At 35.2% G+C, this 19,572-nt stretch overlaps 1 protein-coding gene across 4 annotated transcripts in view; it reads left to right on the forward strand.

Annotated features, from left to right (window-relative positions):
• LOC112056691 (irregular chiasm C-roughest protein) overlaps positions 1 to 19,572 on the forward strand; it is a 117,098-nt gene that overhangs the window by 67,403 nt on the left and 30,123 nt on the right. For all 4 annotated transcript variants that reach the window (XM_052887161.1, XM_052887158.1, XM_052887160.1 and 1 more), the window contains exons 4-6: positions 13,809 to 13,889; positions 16,898 to 17,049; positions 19,434 to 19,525. In XM_052887161.1, coding sequence (XP_052743121.1) covers positions 13,809 to 13,889; positions 16,898 to 17,049; positions 19,434 to 19,525 — 325 coding nt within the window. The remainder of the gene's footprint in view (positions 1 to 13,808; positions 13,890 to 16,897; positions 17,050 to 19,433; positions 19,526 to 19,572) is intronic.

Consider the following 19,572-nt stretch of genomic DNA (forward strand, 5'->3'; position numbering starts at 1 on the left):
TGATCAGCAGGTAGAACATATTATGATGTTATTTTTCGCTTTTTAGTTTAGTGGGTACGTTTTTAGGTTTTGAAGTCGGTTGTATTTTTTTTATTAAAATTTTTTATTATTTTTCAATTTTTAGTGTAAAATTTCATCTCAAACGAATACATCAGACCCCTAATGACAGTCACAACCCATCTTGGTACAAAATTCTCAGCAATACAAATTAATCAAGCCCAAACACAAGGTAGCTACCGTAAACCGTCAAGGGGTTCCCTTCATTGACCTTGGTCTTCATCATCAGACCCCTAATAACAGACACAACTCATCTAGGTAGAAAGTTCTCAGCAATACGAATTAATCAAGGCCAAACACAAGGTAGCTACTGTTAACTGTTAAGGAGTTCCCTTAATTGTCCTTGGTCTTCATCACCAAACCCCTAAATGACAGTCACAACCTATTTATGTGGAAAGTTCTCATTAAGACAAATTAATCAAGCCCAAACACAAGGTAACTGCTGTAAATCGCCAAGGAGTTCCCTCGTCTATTTATGACTCCATCATCAGATCGATTTTAAACCTTCATAATTTTGTATTTCTTAAAGGCACTAAATGGAAAAGTTCACGAACACACTAGACACCAATATAATTTTCGAAAGTTCCCCTCAATTTCTCCAGGATTCCATCATCAGATCTTGTCATGATGGCAATGGGACCAAATGGGGACTATACCGTTTCAAACAAAAAAAGAATTTTTGAAATCGGTCCACGCGTCTTTGAGTAATCGGTGTACATACATAAAAAAAAAAAAAAAAAATACCGACCGAATTGAGAACCTCCTCCTTTTTGAAGTCGGTTAAAAAGTGTTACAGTTAATAATGTGTACCTTAAGCTAAATCTTTACTAATATTAATACAGATGAATGTTTACATGTACAAATTACATATACAAATTATTTTTAACAGTACAGTAGCTAAATAGGAAGTAAATACATTTTTCCTTTTTTTTGCAATATAAAGTGCAATATTTTCGTAACTGGTAGTCATAATTAAGGTTAAAATTGTCCAAAATTACTCCTTACATTCAATCCAATTGCGACAAGAAACAAGTACTTTATGTGCTAACTTTTATTTAAATAAAAAAAATATTTTTTTCAACAGTCAAATCATAACAGGGGAAGTGTCAGGTTCAAGGTTTCGATTGTAAGTCATTTTGAGTAATTTTTATTTGTTTTATTCAGAAAGAATACAAGTACAATAAGAAAAATAGGCTATCTTATCCTAATAACTATACAAATCATGCCCACGTGGAATGATGGCAAGAATACTGGCTGCAATTCCGCTCTTGACTTCCGCACCAGGCTGATCCTTTGGGCAAAAAATGAGCCAACCCTCTATCACAACTAGTCGCGGTGAAAAGATTCGGAATTTTTTTTGACACTGCGACCCCATGGCCCATGAGTCTCCACAGCAAATGGAAAAAATATGTAACTCTCAGTCAGAGAGGCATATTAACCTATTGGTTTTAGATTTTTCTGCTGTGGCTCCCGGTCTTGATTCTGTCAAAGAAGTATACCAACTCGGACTTCATCGCCTATGTTCACTCGGTCGGTCCTTTTTTTTATTTTCTACAAGTTTGCCCTTGACTACAATCTCATCTGCTGTTAAGTGATGATGCAATCTAAGATGGGAGCAGGCTAACTTGTTAAGATAGGATGAAATCCACACTTCTTTCAGTTTCTACACGACATTGTACTGGAACGCTAAATCGCTTGGCGGTACGTCTTTGTCGGTAGGGTAGTAACTAGCCACGGCCAAAAGCCTCCCACCAGCCAAAGAGAAAAGCTTAGAAGCTGCAAAAAGCTTGTATAGCAGTGAATTGCACCATCATCACTGAATTATGAAAAAAATCAACTAGCAATGTCCTTGACACTGACTTGACCGTTTATGTAATATTAAATGGAATACCACAATACAATATAGTGAATGAAATAGTTAAAAAAATCGTTCAAATTGCAATATATAGTATACCAGTCACGTAATAAATTACAACTGACGAGTCCAATTTCGGTGAAAAGGAAGTTTTTCATTATTCCTCTCGATATTACAGAACCGGATGCCAAAGTTTAGTGTTTCTGTACCAACAAGTACCGACAAAAAGGGGTTTCTTAGTAAACTAATAAAGTATCATCATCATTATCAACCCATATTCGGCTCACTGCTGAGCTCGAGTCTCCTCCGAGAATGAGAGAGGTTAGGCCAATAGTCCACCACGCTGGCCCAATGCGGATTGGCAAACTTCACACACGCAAAGAATTAAAAAAATCTCTGGTATGCAGGTTTCTTCACGATGTTTTTCCTTTACCGTTTGAGACATATTTAATTTCTTAAAATGCACAACTGAAAAGTTGGACGTGCATGCCTCGGACCGGATTCAAACCCATAGTCACCGGAATCGGAGGCAGAGGTCATATCCACTGGGCTATCAAAAATAAGCCGACTGTCCGAATTAAAAAAAAAGTTCATTGTGAAACATCTTACTTGCTACGTACACGTATGTACATTGTAGGTACATCCATACTTATATACTAATATCATAAAGCTGAAGAGTTGGTTTGTTTGAACGCGCTAATCTCAGGAACTACTGGTCCGATTTGAAAAATTCTTTCAGTGTTAGATAGCCCATTTATCGAAGAAAGCTATAGATTATACATTATCCCCGTATTCCTACGGGAACGGGAACCACGCGGGTGAAACCGCGCGGCGTCAGCTAGTCTATACTTCTATACTAATATTATAAAGAGGTAAAGTTTGTAAGTTTGTAAGTTTGTCACATTTTTTAAATGGGGTAATCTTCGGAACTACTGGTCCGATTTTAAAAATTCTTTCACCAGTAGAATGCCACATTATCGGGGAGTGCTATAGGCTATATTTTATATTGGTATCATATATATTAGCCGAGTTATCACAGTTTTTATCATACAGGTCGGACTGAAAATCCTCTTAAACAGACTTATTCGCATGCGCTGCCTTAACTATTGTGTGAAATTGAAATTAATGTATAGAGACTTTATGTATCTTTAAAAGTTTTACAAAAAAGTCCGCGATACCATATATCTATCTTCTATATATTAGCAGATATAGTACCTTTTGTGTTTTAAAAATTATTAATTTTATATACTTAGGTTTACGTCATTATTTCTACAACTAAACTTTAATCCTTATTAAAATAAATTATTTAATAATCACAAGGATATTATGGAGATAAGATTTGCCCTTTACAGTATGTTAATTACTTAAATAATTTCGGAGATAATACAAAATTTCTAAAAGACGCAGAAAATCCGCTATATGACGCCCGGCGCTTTCATTTACGTAGTTCCCGTTCCCGTGTGAATATGGGGATCAAACATAGCGTATGATACTCGCAAATAACGTAGCTTTCTATTGGTAAAACAATTTTCTAAATCGGTCCAGTAGATCCAGAGATTACCTCCTACAACCATACGAACTTTACCTCTTTATATTATTAGCATAGAAGTCTCTATTTCTCTTGGTCATACCACCACTCTCGAAGGACTGGACCGATTTTGCTAAAGGTAGGAGTAAGATAGAGAAGTTACAGGGTAGGGTAGGGTACGGGTAGGGAAGTGTAGGGGTAGTGTAGGGGTAGGGTAGGTTTAGGGCCGGGTTTAGGGTAGTGGTAAGGGTAGGGGTAGAGGTAGGGTAGTGGTAGGGTAGAGGTACGGGTAGGATAGGGAAGTGGTGGGGTAGGGGTAGGATAGGCGTGAGATAGGGGTACGGGTGGGATAGGGGTAGGAAAGGGATAGGGTACGGGGAGGGTAGGGGTAGGATGGGGGTAGGGTGTGGGTAAGGTAAGGGTAGAGTAGGAGTAGGTTTGGGGTTTGGGGTAGGAGTAGGGTAGGGTAGGGTAGGGGTAGGGTAGATGTAGGGGTTGGGTATGGTTGGGGTAGTGGTAGGGTAGGGGTAGTAGTAAAGTTAACATCGAAATTTACGCGGACGAAGTCGCGGGCGTCAGCTAGTACTAGATAAAACAAGAAAGTCAACAATTGGAAAAAAATAGGTATATACGTCAGTTTTTATGGGTTACGTACGTGGCTATATATAAATTACAAATACTGCGTGGCACATTTCGGTAGCTATGTGAAAATTGCTGTCATAGTTTCAAATTTTCATTTGGCCGTGACTTCATTACGAGTACAACTAGACAAAATTATAGCGACGACCTCTTTGTCATGATGTGTGTGCTTTTTAATATGGAAGACTTGGGTTCGATTCCCAGCGTGCACTTTATATATGCATAAACGCAATGCATATCCTGATAATTCATTAGGTACCTGTATTGGAGGAATTATCCATTTTGTAGAATTTGTACCTATAGCGCATACCCTAGTCAAACATCTTGTGCACGCCTCTAATTCCAAGAAGTTTGTCAATGTAACGTGTAGTATAGTGTTGAAATACTTATATTTTTTACTTATGAATCTCATTAATTATTATCAGTATATTGACGGCCTCCGTGGCGCAGTGGTATGCGCGGTTAATTAACCAGACGGAGGTCCAGGGTTCGATCTCTTGGGCCGATTGAGATTTTTTCAATTGGTCTAAGTCTGGTGGAAGCCACCAAGCGTTTTAACGTACATGATGTCGTATAGAAACCGAAAGTGGTGTGAATTTTCATTCAACTCCTAACAAGTTCGCCTGCTTCCTACTTAGAATACATCATCACTCACTATCAGGCGAGATTGCGGACAAGGGCTAACTTGTTAAGAAAGAAATAGTAACAGGACTAGGCCTCCATCCTTATACCTACTACATACTACTACGTGGGTTTGCAGGCTTGTCTTACAATGTTTAAAAATGCACAAGGATAACTCTATCCTTGTGTAAGAGTAAGAGTTAGTCAGCATATGAAGTACCTACTAGCTGACGCCGCACGGTTTCACCCGCGTGGTTCCCGTTCCCGCAGGTATACGGGGATAATTTATAGCCTATGGCATTCCTCGATAAATGGGCTATCTGTCACTGAAAGAATTTTTAAAATCGGACTAGTAGTTCCTGAGATTAGCCCGTTCAAGCAAACAAACTTTTCAGCTTTATAATATTAGTAGGATGAAAGTACACAAGCCCGTTATAGACTAAGAGCCAGTAAAAAATATTGAGGTGAATAGCGCTGAGGATTTTATTTTCAGGCAGTGTTACGGTTACGATCGGTTTTTGTCTGTCAGCACCAGCGCTAGGTAAACATGACGTAGTTGTGGGAACGGTTCCTGGAATAACGGTGAATAATCGACTTGTTGCGTAACGTTACGTTGATCTATTTGACCAATGGAATCAATTGACAATATTCGGCTCACTATTGAGCACAAGTCTCCTCTGAAATTGGGAAGGGTTAAGCCTTAGTCCACCACGCTGGCCCAAGATTGGCAGACTTTACACACGTAGGGAATTAAGAAAATCCTCAGGTATGCACGTTTAATCACGATGTTTTTGCTTCACCGTGTATTTCATCTAAATTTCAGCCAAATCGGTTTAGAAGTTGCGGCGTTAAAAAGTAACGAACATCCAAACATACAAACTTTCACGTTTATAATATTCGTCATCATCATCATTATCAACCCATATTCGGCTCACTATTGAGCACAAGTCTCCTTTGAAATTGGGAGGGGTAAGCCTTAGTCCACCACGCTGGCCCAATGCGGATTGGCAGACTTCGCACACGTAGAGAATTAAGAAAATTCTCAAGAATGCAGGTTTCCTCACGATGTATTTGCTTCACCATGTCTTTCATCATTGACAATATTCGGCTCACTATTCAGCACATGTCTCCTCTCAGAATGAGAGGGGTTAGTCCACCACGCTGGCCTAATGTGGATTGGCAGACTTCACGTAGTGAATTAAGAAAATTCTCATAATGTTTTTCCTTTATCGTTTGAGACACGTGATATTTAATTCCTTAAAATGCATATAACGGATCCCCCGGATCGGATTCGAACCCACACCCTCCGGAAGGAGGTAGAGGTCATAACCACTGGGCTGTATCACAAGGGCTAGTTTATTTTTTGCGCGAATGATCAGACTATCTTTCCAATGGTGGAAATGCAGCAGTATTTCTACCACCATTTCATGTGGGCATATTTAGTTGTATAAAGCTTTAAGCTCTTAGCTCATTAAAGCCACCCGGGACATATAAATACATACTATCTCATTTTATGAAATGTAACTGAAAAATGCAATCATTATGTAAGTCATAAACATAAGTATACTTCGCTTCCACGTAGATACACTCAACTTTATGTCTAAACGTATTACGTTGTACATATGAAACGGAATATATTATTAGAAATATGCTCAAGAGGTCGTTGCCCTATCATTTTGGCTTAGGAAGCTGTAACGATTGTTTGCAGCATCTGGTATTTGAAATGTGCGCTCAAGGTTGTAGGTATTTTTGGCAGACACACAATGAATTTTTAATTGATTTCAAGAAAAAATTCAAGAGATGACAATACTTACAATTATGGTCATTTCGGTCGTGGCTTATTTAACTTGCTAATAAAGTTATTTTGTGTCATAAATAAAATTAAATTTATTATGGAAGATCACGTGAACAGAGTGAACTGAAGACGTAACAGTTAGTGAAAGACTAAGATAAGTTATTGGGCATTATCTTAGTATAATAATAATATATTATAAGTTTAGGTTAAAGTTAAATTACTAATTAGTCACATAAGTAGGCTAGATCGTAATTTTATGAAGTACCAAATTGGTACTTTATAATTAAGAAAATAAAAATGAAATACTAATAAAGCTTCGCTTCGTGAAGTACCACTTACTTTACAATTGAGAAAAAAAAGTAAATAAAATGAAATACTAAGCTTCGCTTTGTTTTAGCATATTTTCATCGGTTAAATTCACTAACATAAAAAAGAAACATTTTGGGATGGACTCCACTTATAGGGGTTTGAAAAATAGACAATAGTCGACTCTCAGATTTACTGAATATGTATATATGAATATGTATTTCGGAAGAGTATGGGAACGAGCATGTGACATGAGAATTTTATATACATAATTATAAGACTAGATGACGTGGTCAACATTGTTTTCCCATATACATTTTGTATCGGACCACTTTTACCACTTAGGGGCATGAAAATTGGATAACAATCTCTACCAAATATAAAGCATTTAAAACTTCATCAAAATCGATCAAGCAACATCAGAGGAGTGTCGCAACTAAGATTGTGTCTCGAGAATGTTGTATATAAGATATTCTAAAGTGCACAATATTTTTTATCCCATTAGCTTGTATATTCAAAAGCTTGAATAAACGTTCAAAGAAATTATACAACCCGAGAAATTTCCAAGATTCCCTACTCTTTTATCGCGCGATATTATCTTCATATTTTATGAAACAAAGGGAACAAAATGCTGTTCGCAATACGGCATTTGTCTGTTTTTAAAAGGAGCACTTAACGTTTTAAAAAGCTCGCATTAGGAACGCGATGGCTGATTTTTATATTATTTTCGTGTATAAAATACTTTGCTCTAGTACGAATGGTTTACTTTTCGATTCTCGATGTCGTATTTCGTCGTATAATCGTGTTATACGATTCTTCGTCATTGATGCCATAATCGTTTTTAAATCATTCATTTATTTATTTGTCCAAATTTTTATTTTTTAACAAAGTTTATATAATACAAAACACTATTAAAAATTTATAAAAAAATTCAACCCTCCCACTGCAGGACCTTTCTCACAATATATCTCAAGATTACCTTCTGTACCGACCCAACTCTGACCGAACAGTTAAATGAAAGCTTCTTTAGGTAATTGGTCGAAGCTCTTCGCTATAAGACCATTGACTGAAACGACTATCGGTACAATAACAGTTGACTCAACATTCCACATGGCGGTAATCTCGTGAGCAAGGTCCAAGTATTTTGATACTTTTTCCTTTTCAGCTTTAACCAGATTGTTGTAATGTGGAACAGTAGTATAAACAATTATTGCATGGTGCTCTGCCCGATGGACTAGCACTATATCAGGCCTATTGGCAACAATCATTGTAATTAGGTCACATCTCTACTAATATTGTAGTGATAACTTTAGTATGAGGATTTTTTTTAATATATGTGGACCTAGTGGTAGTTTGATACTCTTACTATCGCGTTAACGTAAACGTTAATTGAAACAGCGTCATCTAGTGGCACTACTGCACAACTGTTTCAATTCCATATAAAATTCGCGTTTACGTTAACGCGATATAGTCATAGTATAAAAATATTGAAAACTCCCACTAAGCACACTGTATATTGTAGGTTACGTTTTTAAAAGTCACAAGTCCTGTCTTTTATAAATATTATAGTTTTAAAGAAAGCTATATTTTATTAACTATATTGTTACCTACCCATGTCGTTTAAAAATGCTCAATATTCTTCTTTTTACTCTAATTTAACAAAATGCTTATTGTAGAAGGACCTAGGGTTTCGTCAATGAAAATAAGTTATTTGATAATTATTTCTAGAACATTTACAGTAACAGCTCGAATTTAGGCAGTTGAATGTAATGTATCAAAGAGAACGTTAGCCTTCTTTCATAAAATAGCTAATAGCCCGCTTAACTGGTTTGTAAAAGTGTTGTAGATTAGGAAAAAATACTTTTCGATAAAACACTTCCTAAAGCCTAACAGGTGTTTTACATTCTAACCTAGTTTCAACAGCGAATAATCGCGAATGTTTTAACCTACCTAAACAAAATTGTTACCGTGAAGTATAAATTTACATAATGCTTTTAACTAAGTGTCGGTGATTTCTAGTCAAATGCCCAAATTGATTGCTGTGATTTGATTAGAAATCTAAATATGTGATTGAAATTTTCAATTTGATTTTTGCTTACTCTGTTGTAATTGCGATCCTGTAGGCACATTGCATTATACGAGTAAGTATGTAAGTATTTAAGTATATAATTATGTCTTGAATTCGATTCCCAGCTCGTTCAAATTTTAGAAATTATTTATGTATAGTTCGGGGAAAAGTCCTTCCTAAAATCTTAATTTTTTATGTGAAATCGTAGTCAAACACTAATTTATTTTAAAATCAAATAGTACCTTTCAAATCTTGATCCAATTACATCACAGAACCTTTCATATTATGGTCATCACAATCATCATCATATCAGCCCTCCAGTGTAGGATATAGGTTTTTTCTAGGGACTTCCAAACATCACGATACTGACTCACCTGCATCCAGCGAATCCCTGCGACTCGCTTGCCACCTTGGGACTCCAACGTCCATCAGCTCTTCGAACTATGTGCCTCGCCCATTGCCACTTCAACTTCGCAAGTTTGGTTTTTCTGCGGATCTCCTCATTTCTGAATCGATCACGCAGTTCCTAGCTCGTTTCATTAACCGCTGTGACCTCCTTATGAGGCCCATAGTTAACGACCAAGACTTGTTATTATGCTATGGGCCTCATATGATGGTATTTTAATTGTAATTAAATAAATATTTTAATTTTAATTGAATTAAATGTAATTCATAGAATAAAGGTTACACAGAGAATAGGTAATTAAACCAACTTCCTATTAAGTAATGAATTAGTCCCGTATAACTTAACTAAATTATGTTAACAGGAATTATTAACATTCTACAAATATAGAACAAGAGTTATTATTCTAAATTTTTAACCGATTTCAAAAAAGGAGGAGTTTCTGAATTTGATTCGTATGTTTTGTGGTTTTTATTACACTATCACACTAATATTGTAAAGGCGAAAGTTTGTGGATGTGTGTGTAAGTATGTTTGTTCCTCCTTTACACTGCGGCTACTGAAGCGATTTGGCTGAAATTTGGAATGGAAATAGATTTTACTCTGGATTAGCACATAGGCTACTTTTTAACCTGGAAAAATTTATAGTTCCCGCGGTAGTCGTGAATAACTGAATTCCAAGCTTACGAAGTCGCGGGCGTCCTTTGCGTTGTTAAGTCCATTGATAAGCTTATCTCGCTTTGTATCACGAGCTCCAGGATTCGAGTCATGAGTCGGGCTATGCACAAATGACTTTAATTAAAAAAAAATATTGATGAAAGTAGTGATTTTGTGAAAAATTTATTTCTTTTTTGAATTTTTAGGATGAAAGTTTATATGGAAACACGTCATTTACAAAGAATGTTAGATTAGGCTGATATTAAAAAGTTATGACCGGTATTTATAATATCTTGTTACATAAATTCAGCGAAATTTCATTTATAATATTGGATCAGTATATTAATTAATATTATGATACACATTCCACTATATCTCATCTGGATCGTATCAAATATAGCATCGAATTAAACTGGACCGGTTATGCAAAATATATACATTACTATGTGGTATCTATTGGTATCTATGTATCGTTAATTTGTTAAGGTGATCGCACATTTGTTGGAACACGAGGCGTGTTTACCAAATTAATTTTATTATTTTTTTTATTAAATAATAATGAAATAAATAATAAGATACCTTATTTTATTATTTATTTCATTATAGAAGGTGTACCTTGGCTATGTGAGCCGTGATAGCCCAGTGAATATGACCTCTCCCTCCGATTCTGGAGGGTGTGGGTTCGAATCCGGTCCGGGGTATTCACCGAATATGGGTTGATGACGACCTTGGCTATAGACCAAAGTTAAGGTAACTTAATTTGGGTTTAAAACTTTGAAAAGATATTTTACTTGTGTTGCTTTATTATTCGAATAAGAAGAAGTACCACTGTCATATTAAAATTATCCCCATTAAATAACTCAATATCTAAGTTTATAATAGGATAAGTAATATAATAACCTACTTGAAAGTATCTACTAAAGCAAGCAATCTAAAATTTAGATAGTACGAGTATCATTTTCTTCTTTAGTCTGATAAATGAGTTTGTTTTTTTTAATTTAACATTAAGGAACCAAAGTTTCCAGGAAAGTCTGATCAAATGGGTCATAAATTTTCACACTGACAAAGAAGCTGTTTTTAGTTTTACTCTTATTGGTTTATAAAACCTACTATAGACGGTTTTTAAACGCGTGCGGCTAGAGCGGTACAACCGCACGTAGTTAATGTATGTTCAGCATTACGTATATATATTACCGGTTAACGTTTGGCCGGTAGCGCGGGTCAAATGGCAATCATGTGTAAGAATTAGTGCCTTGACAGCTTAGATACAAGACGTGAAGTTTGTGGACCACTTTATTTGATCGCTATTAATAATAGATTGGTTTTTTCTAATGATCGATGGACCAGTATTCACCATAATCGCACCTGATGGACAGTTTAGTAAAGTAGTAGGTATATGTCGCGTCATTTAAAAAGAGAACCGATTCTTTTAAAATATGAAGAATCATAAGTATATGAAAAAGTTGTTGGTGGCGCCTGGATGATCGAGCACTGCTTGCTATTAAATAAAATGAATTCTCGATAGATCGATTTATCCACAAAACCACCTGCATACTAAATTTCAGGAAAATCGTTGAGCCGTTTCCTATATTTAGATTATATAAACATGAATGATGATGATGAATATATAAACACTTTTCAATTTTTTTTTTTTTTTAAATTTGTTTGTAATAATTTTATATAAAGCAGTCTACTTTATAGTACTGTAATCTGTGGTTTCCGAAGCTGGTATCATAGTTATAATTTTTATTTATATTACTAATATGATAATATGATTGTGTACTATGATGTTGTTTGTAAGCCCTCAATAAAAAAAAATAAAAAAAAGTAAACATTTCTGTGTACCAGTCTAAATAGTATGGTTACAGGGAAAATCAAAGACATACATGAGTCGCAACTCGATGTAAACCGGGCACGGGTATCGTCAAGGGAATGATGGGAGGGCTAACGCTCGAGTGTCCAGTATTTTTGTTAGTATTAAATTCAGCAAACACAATTTAAACATCGATTTAGCTAAAAGTTTAAACTATAAAGTCTCATTTCTCGTTTTTCGTGACACCATCTACATTAGATTGCTAAATAGATAAAGACTAATGCAAATACAGGTCGTTAGGATTATAGATTATAATTTGTATTAGCAGGTAGATAATAAACTAGATAGAAAGCTTTATTACAATTCAACAGATAAAAGAAATAGTATAAGATTACTTGCCTACAATAAATTTGCATATAAAAACTTTCATAGCACTTATTTGCTTGAAACTTATCGCCTCATTATAATAATGCATCGTCACTTAACATCAGATGAGCTCGTAGTCAAGGGCTAACTGGTCATTAAATTAAAAAAAAAAAAGAAACTTGAACCGCATAACACAGAAAGAAATAGGAATGGAAAAATATAATTCTTTTACCTGAACGCAAAAGTAAATACATTAATAGAATCGGAGATCCTGAAAGCTATTTCTAATTAAGTAATTGATTTCTTTATTCCCCCAATAAAAGGGCGGGCTGGATCAAAGGGCTCATGCTCCTTCTATAATAAAGTAATATAAGTACTCGTTTACCTACCGCCGCGTCAGTGAGATGGTAGGTAAGTCTAGAGTTCCCATGACCTTATCTATTTAAACATGGTTATAATATAAATCTTATAAACTATCAACAAAACTAACACTTAACATTGTCTGCTGTTTGGAATAGATATTTAAAATCAAGTAAAACTTTGTCGGACAATTTTCAATATTCGGACGACCAACCAAATCTGGAAAATGGCTTGATATGAATACTCCTCATCATCCTCCATCTCCATGATAAATATTAGTTACTCTCATAAACTTAAGCCTGAGTTTTAAATATTTTGTGTAGAAAAGTTTTCTGTTTTCTTATTTTACTCTGTCTTTTTTTATAATAAACAGATTACCCAAGTTACATTTCATGGAAAACAGTTACCTATAACATATACACAGTTTGTAAGCATGCAAGTTCCCGTTCAACAATGCACAACCCTAAAACCATCTAATTATGGGATAGGTCATGTGCCTATAATATTACCCTACTAGCTGACGCCGCGCGGTTTTACCCGCGTGGTTCCCGTTCCCGTAAAAATATGGGGATAATATATAGCCTATAGCCTTCCTCGATAAATGGGCTATCTAACACAGAAAGAATTTTTCAAATCGGACCAGTAGTTCCTGAGATTAGCGCGTTCAATCAAACAAACAAACAAACAAACAAACAAACTCTTCAGCTTTATTATATTAGTATAGATGAACTCTTTGGTGGCAGAAACAAGTATAGTAGAATATTTATGGACTAGTTTTGATCTACTGCTGCTCCATGACTACTATATAGCGCTCTAGATGCGTTACATCTCACTGTCTCCCAACTAGAGGATCTTGTTGTGCTTCATTTGATTAAAATGGCTTCTGTTTACTTTACTACTGCAGCTAATACTTTCTTTTGATTCTTTATTCGCCTACGGGTATTACGGGACCATAAAGGCTTTTTCTCGTTTAATATAATTACCTAGAGTTGAGGGGAAGCGATAAAAATAAAAAAAGAAACTTTATCAGTCTTTTTTTTTTAATTTGAGCATCATTAATTAGATATTCTATAATACGAGGAGGGTTTTACTATTAAGTTATTACAGGAGCGTTAGTGACACCTCAGGATACATCATATTAAAAACGGAGCATCATCAGAGCAGAGCATAAATATGTTATCACAATGATTTAGTGATAAATGGGATTATCTATATCACATGCCTTCCCTGTATTACTTAACAAATATGTATCTTCTGCGTTGACGTTCCTTTAGTTTATCTTGCAAATGCAACCATTTCAACGAATCTGTTTGATTTTAATTATTTTTTTTTCGTTGGCAGGCGATTACTCTCTAGACATAAGAGATGTGACTTTAGAAGACGACGGCAGTTACCAGTGTCAAGTTAGCTCCGGCCTCAATGGTAAGAACAACACCTTTTTATCATCGTTGTAACTACTAGAGAGGTGGATTATTCGGTCAAAACCTTTTCTTTTCACATTCTACGTGGCGGTAATCTCGTGAGCAAGGTCCAAGTATGTTCTAATCGTTAGCCAAACATATTTATTACCTAACCATCAAGGTATAGTGTATTATTAATCTAATTTCAACAAGCCTGCACACTGTTCACTGAGTGTGTAATCGGTACGCAAGTAACCAATGGCTAAATATTATTAGCACGTGTTTTTTCCATACACATGTTTCGTCTGATATAACGGATCGGGTTACTAATGTAAATCGAACACATCAAACTTTGTTAATTTTTAAAATTGATACATTTTATTAACGCGATTATATTAAGGCTAATCCCACTAATATTATAAAGGCGAATGTTTGTGTAAGTGTGTAAGTATGTTTGTTCCTCTTTTACGTTGCGGCTACTGAAGCGATTTGGCTAAAATTTGGAATGGAAATAGATTTTACTCTGGATTAACACTTAGGCTACTTTTAATCCCGGAAAATCCATGGTTCCCGCGGGATTTGTGAAAAATTGAATTCCTCGCGGACGAAGTTGCGGGCGTCCGTTAGTTAGTATCACACTGATCACACTAATATTATAAAGGCGAAAGTTTGTGTGTAAGTGTGAAAGAGTGTAAGTATGTTTGTTCCTCATTTACGCTGCGGTTACTGCAGCGATTTGGCTGAAATTCGGAATGGAAATAGTCTTTACTCTGGATTAGCACATGGGCTACTTTTCATCCCGGAAAAATCCATGGTTCCAGCGGGATTTGTGAAAAACTGAAATCCACGCGAACGAAGTCGCGGGCGTCCGCTAGTTGTTAAATAATGACAAGTTATAGACCGGGATCCGTAGAATATTTTTACAACTGATTACTATCAAGTTAATTTTCGTGAGTAGATTAATCTCGATGAGACGATCAACATTTTTAAATGCGAAAATTCTTGTTTCTTTTAGACTTACTAGGAAATGAAAATTTCTGAGCGTTGGAACGAGATAATGTGCCACGCAATTTGTAGGACATTGTGGTTGTTAAGTTGTATAACTATTAATTAATCAACAGGGAAAAAAACATCTGGTTCGTAACAACAACAACTCACCTCCTCCCAAATTGTATCAATAATGAGGTTATTTTCATAAATAAAAAAAAGCTACTCACGAAAAATTTACTTTATTGTAATCAGTTGTACAGAATGTTCTACGGATCCCTGACTATTAGCCTTTGTCTGCGATCTCATCTGATGTTAAGTGACGATACAGTCATAGATGGAAGCGGCCTTACTTGAAAGAGGTATAACTTTATTCTAACCATACCTCTGACGGTTTCTACGCGAAATCGTACCAGAATGGGAATCAAACCCAGGATTACTCTATTGATAACCACATCACTACCAACTCTACCCGAGAGGTCGTTAAAGAATAACCAAGAATGTGTGTATTTAATGGATAAAAAACAGATAATAATAATAATATGCTCCCGACCGACTTTTTCGGTCACGGCGGCTAATCTCATGGTGAGATTAACCATGTACGCAGGAGATATTATAGTGCACAAGTGTGTGCGCAAGCACAGGTGCACTCTCTCTTCCCTCACTCTCGAAGTCCGATGGGACGGCAGACCGACACGACCGGTGAGAGATCAGGCGCAGGACCGACGGCTTTACGTGCTCTCCGAGGCACGGGGGTGTACTAACACCGCCAACTTCCCAACTCCAGACTGCTATTAAGATTTTCCTTGTAAGAAAAATCCCAATAACCTATTTTGTTTTTTGTTGGTCTGACCCGGGATTCGAACCCTGGACCTCATTGTCCGTAGCTGAACCAGCTAACCACGGGGCCAATGAGGCAGTTAAAAACAGATATAATGTAAATAATAACACAGATAGCTTTTTGCTCTTCACTATTTCAATAGCTCTATTAGAACTTCGTTAACCTAAATTACTTTTAAAATATGCTTTGATAGTGTTTTGCAATAACAATAAATTATATTTTTTGGTATTATTAATATTCAATCATCAACTTAAAACACGAAAGCGACTGACCTTAATCTCGCGCTAAAAATTATCATCAATAAAATCGGATAATTTATTATTCTAGATTAATTAGTCGCAATTTATTAATCATTAAATTAATATAGTCGCAGAGCCCAATTATAAATAATTGGTGGTGATGGATAAGATCTGAAAGTTTGTAAAATACAGCATCTCAGGACTATATAAGAGGCAGATAAAATTAATTGAACAATGGCACGAATAAGATAAATCTGAATATCGGATGAATAGCGTCAATGAGTTGGATTAATTGAATCATGAAGTTTTAGTCGACCTGGTTAAATATTGAAAAGCTTATTTCTTCAGTAACATTAAAACGATTTGTGTTTAGTTGTAATATAAATGTCTACTATTTGGTTTTATTTGTGACTATGCTCGCGTTGTTGTAGATTTTATAATTGTTTATGTTATTAATATACCATTAATCTTAGTTTTAATTTAATTATAATGATAATTTAGTTAAGGCCGAGTTATCATTCCGGATCACCCCCATTATTATGTAATTATGTATAACGTTGTGAGTTTTTTTTTTTATTGTAAAATCTGTATCTTTTATACCATGTTAGTTTTTATTTATATTATTCTACTATTTTTTTCTCGATCTATCTACTTATGTTTTATTTTAATAAACCTACATCGGTCACTGGCTTGTATCGTTTAAGACGATAGTTATATTTATGTAGTAACTTTCCATCCTCGTATTCAAAAAAAAGGAGGAGGTTTCTCAATTCGACCGTATATATATATATTTTTTTAGTAATAAGTATTGCAGTACTGTAGTATAAAGACAGTATGGATGATATATAAAAAAAAAAAACATTTTGCTGCGTATGTTAAGGATGTTCAAGCACTGCCTATTTTATTCCGCATGCTCTTCAACTATACGATCAGAAACTTAATTAACACGAAATATTTAATTAGGGGAACCGGCTATAAGGTCGAGGTACGCGCAACTGACAGTGCTGGTCGCGCCCGACCCCCCACGGATCCCTCAGGGGGCCTTCATAGATGCAATAGAGAACCAACCTGTGGATATCGAGTGCGTTTCCGAAGGCGGAAAACCTGCAGCTGAGGTAAGTTTTCAATAACTTGTTAATTTTCTATTTAATTTTTTTTATCTAACTGACGCCTGCGAATTCTGCGCGCGTGGAAGATTTTGTTATAAAAAACCAAAGCTCAAACTAAAGCTTATAAATGTTAAAATGTACGGTGGTAGTACTTCCCCAGATGAGCTCTGTCGCAAAAATTACCTTCCAATACCATAAATAATATATAGATTATAGATTTCATCCTACTCTTAACAAGTTAGCCCGCTTCCATCTTAGATTGCATCATCACTTACCATCAGGTGGGATAACTTGTAGAAAAAAAAATTCAAAGCAGACGTAGTCGCAGACATGCGATAATCATAAAATAAGTATTGTGGTAGTACTTCCCAGGATGAGCTCAAAAAGCTCTACGACTACCTACAAATTCCAAAATAAAATTCAAAGCAGACAAAATCACAGGCATAGGCTAGTCATAGTTTTAAATTCGTACGCAATTTAATATTAAAATCACTTCCTACATGAACATTAAAGTTAGCATTATAATTAGTTGCTGTGAAATGAAAATTATTCCACCAGCTTTTAATCCTGATTCATTTTGTTTTATAATCATTTAAAAGGATGATCGAAAGCTTTTGTGATGAAATGAAAACAGCTTACCGGCGGCCAGCTTACCGGTTAAGGTGGTGACACACTTTAATCAAAAGCTTTTTAAATGCAAATATAGTTTAATCATAAACTAAAATTTGTTTATTTTAAGTCAGCTTTTATTCCAAGCACTTGCTATTGTAACCATATAAACAACTAGCGGTGCCTTTTAATCCTAGGTGAGTGGATCCATAAGAATTTAGGGATAGATAGAATAGAATATATTTTTATTTGTCCACATACAAGTAACAAAAGAAACAAACAGAATATAAAAAAAGTCGTGGACAAAAAAGGTATCCACCTCAGCACGATGCCACAACGAGCTGTGGTGCTGGTTTTCGGGTGAAACATATTACATATTAGCCTAAATGCTACTCCAAATTAACGAAAGTGTAAATATATTGCACCTTCCCGCTCTTTCTTCGCAAGTTCTCTCGTCAGGGGTTGCCTGGTAGAGATTACTTATAGTAAGGTACTTATATAAGGCCGCCTGCATGCTAAGTTTAATTTATGTTTTTTAATGTCTCAACTTATAATTGTATTTTTGTGTGCAATAAAGTATTTCTTCTTCTTCTTCTTCAATATTTGTGCTAAATTTCATACAGATTATAAAAATAGGTAAATTTAAAACAGTTGTACCTACAACGTAACGAGGTCTTATCTACTCGTAAAAGGTACCTTACTCATATTATTTATAATCAAACAAAGAAAATAAATCAAATACACAAACAACAAAATAATGAAAGTATCCTTAACAAACTTATTAATTAACACTTGAGCTTTCTCTTTATAAGTACATGAAGCAATGTGGAAAAAATATTTCCTTCCGGCTTTAAAAAAACAAAACAAGGAGTAAGTGTTCTTCTAGCTATAAGTTTTCCTAATTTCGAAGACTTGGTCTTGACAAATTTTAGATTTGCAGTAGAAAATTCCATCAACAAGAGTCTGACAAATTGGTCCATGCGTCAGGTGACCCAAGAGCTGGCGCTTATTTAGCCCAAAGGCCCAAAGGCAAAGCCTTGCTATCCTGAGGGATAACAGCGCTAGTGTATTGGGTACCTTGCCTCTGAGTAAACAAATAGATGGTATATATTTCTTATAATTATTTTATTTAATTAAAAATGTAATTTAATGTACTATTAAGTATTAAAAATAAAAAAAAATCAACAAGAGAGTTAAAGTTTTTAGTATTATGAGTGTGTTTCAACCTTAAACCAGCTTACTCGTTGTACTTTTACCCATAGCTCGTGTTTCCTAGATTTTGAAGAATTTAATAATGCTCTCATAATCTTGATTGATGACGCAGGGAGTGGGCGGGGTTTAGAGCTATAAAGGCTAGAATAGTTTTATTTTTAAACGCCGCACGTAAGTACGTAAATCCGGCTTTACGTAGGTAGATGATATATTCGATTTATATACATACGCAAAACAGTTTGACTTGAAGGTGATGGGTATACCAATGAATAAAGTACATTGGGTACTGAGTACATTATTCATTGTTAGTCAAAATCTAAAAATGTATATGTTCTATTCAGCCGCTAAATACGGACGCTAGAAAGGAGTTTTAGTGGTAATAGAGCTCCGCGAAAGTACTGTCACCATGCTGATCTGTTCCTCTTCCTAGCAGCATTACAATGTCATGGTTGGTTTTGTAATAGTTCTTTTTTCAGCTCAAAAATTTGAAAATATTATCGACTGTCCATTTTTTGAACACTCCAATTTTTATTGCATTATATTAAAGGATTGATTTTTTTTATCCTTAGATAACCTGGGTGGATGGGAACCAAGTAGTCATAAAGAAGAATGTAGAGAGTAGAGTAGAGATGTTACCAGATGAACAGAGATATAGAACCAGGTAAGGAAAGGCTTTATTTTTAAATTATATTTTGCTTACTAATGAAT

The sequence above is a fragment of the Bicyclus anynana genome, chromosome 18, assembly GCF_947172395.1.
Source record: "Bicyclus anynana chromosome 18, ilBicAnyn1.1, whole genome shotgun sequence".
In the NCBI taxonomy this organism is placed as follows: domain Eukaryota; kingdom Metazoa; phylum Arthropoda; class Insecta; order Lepidoptera; family Nymphalidae; genus Bicyclus; species Bicyclus anynana.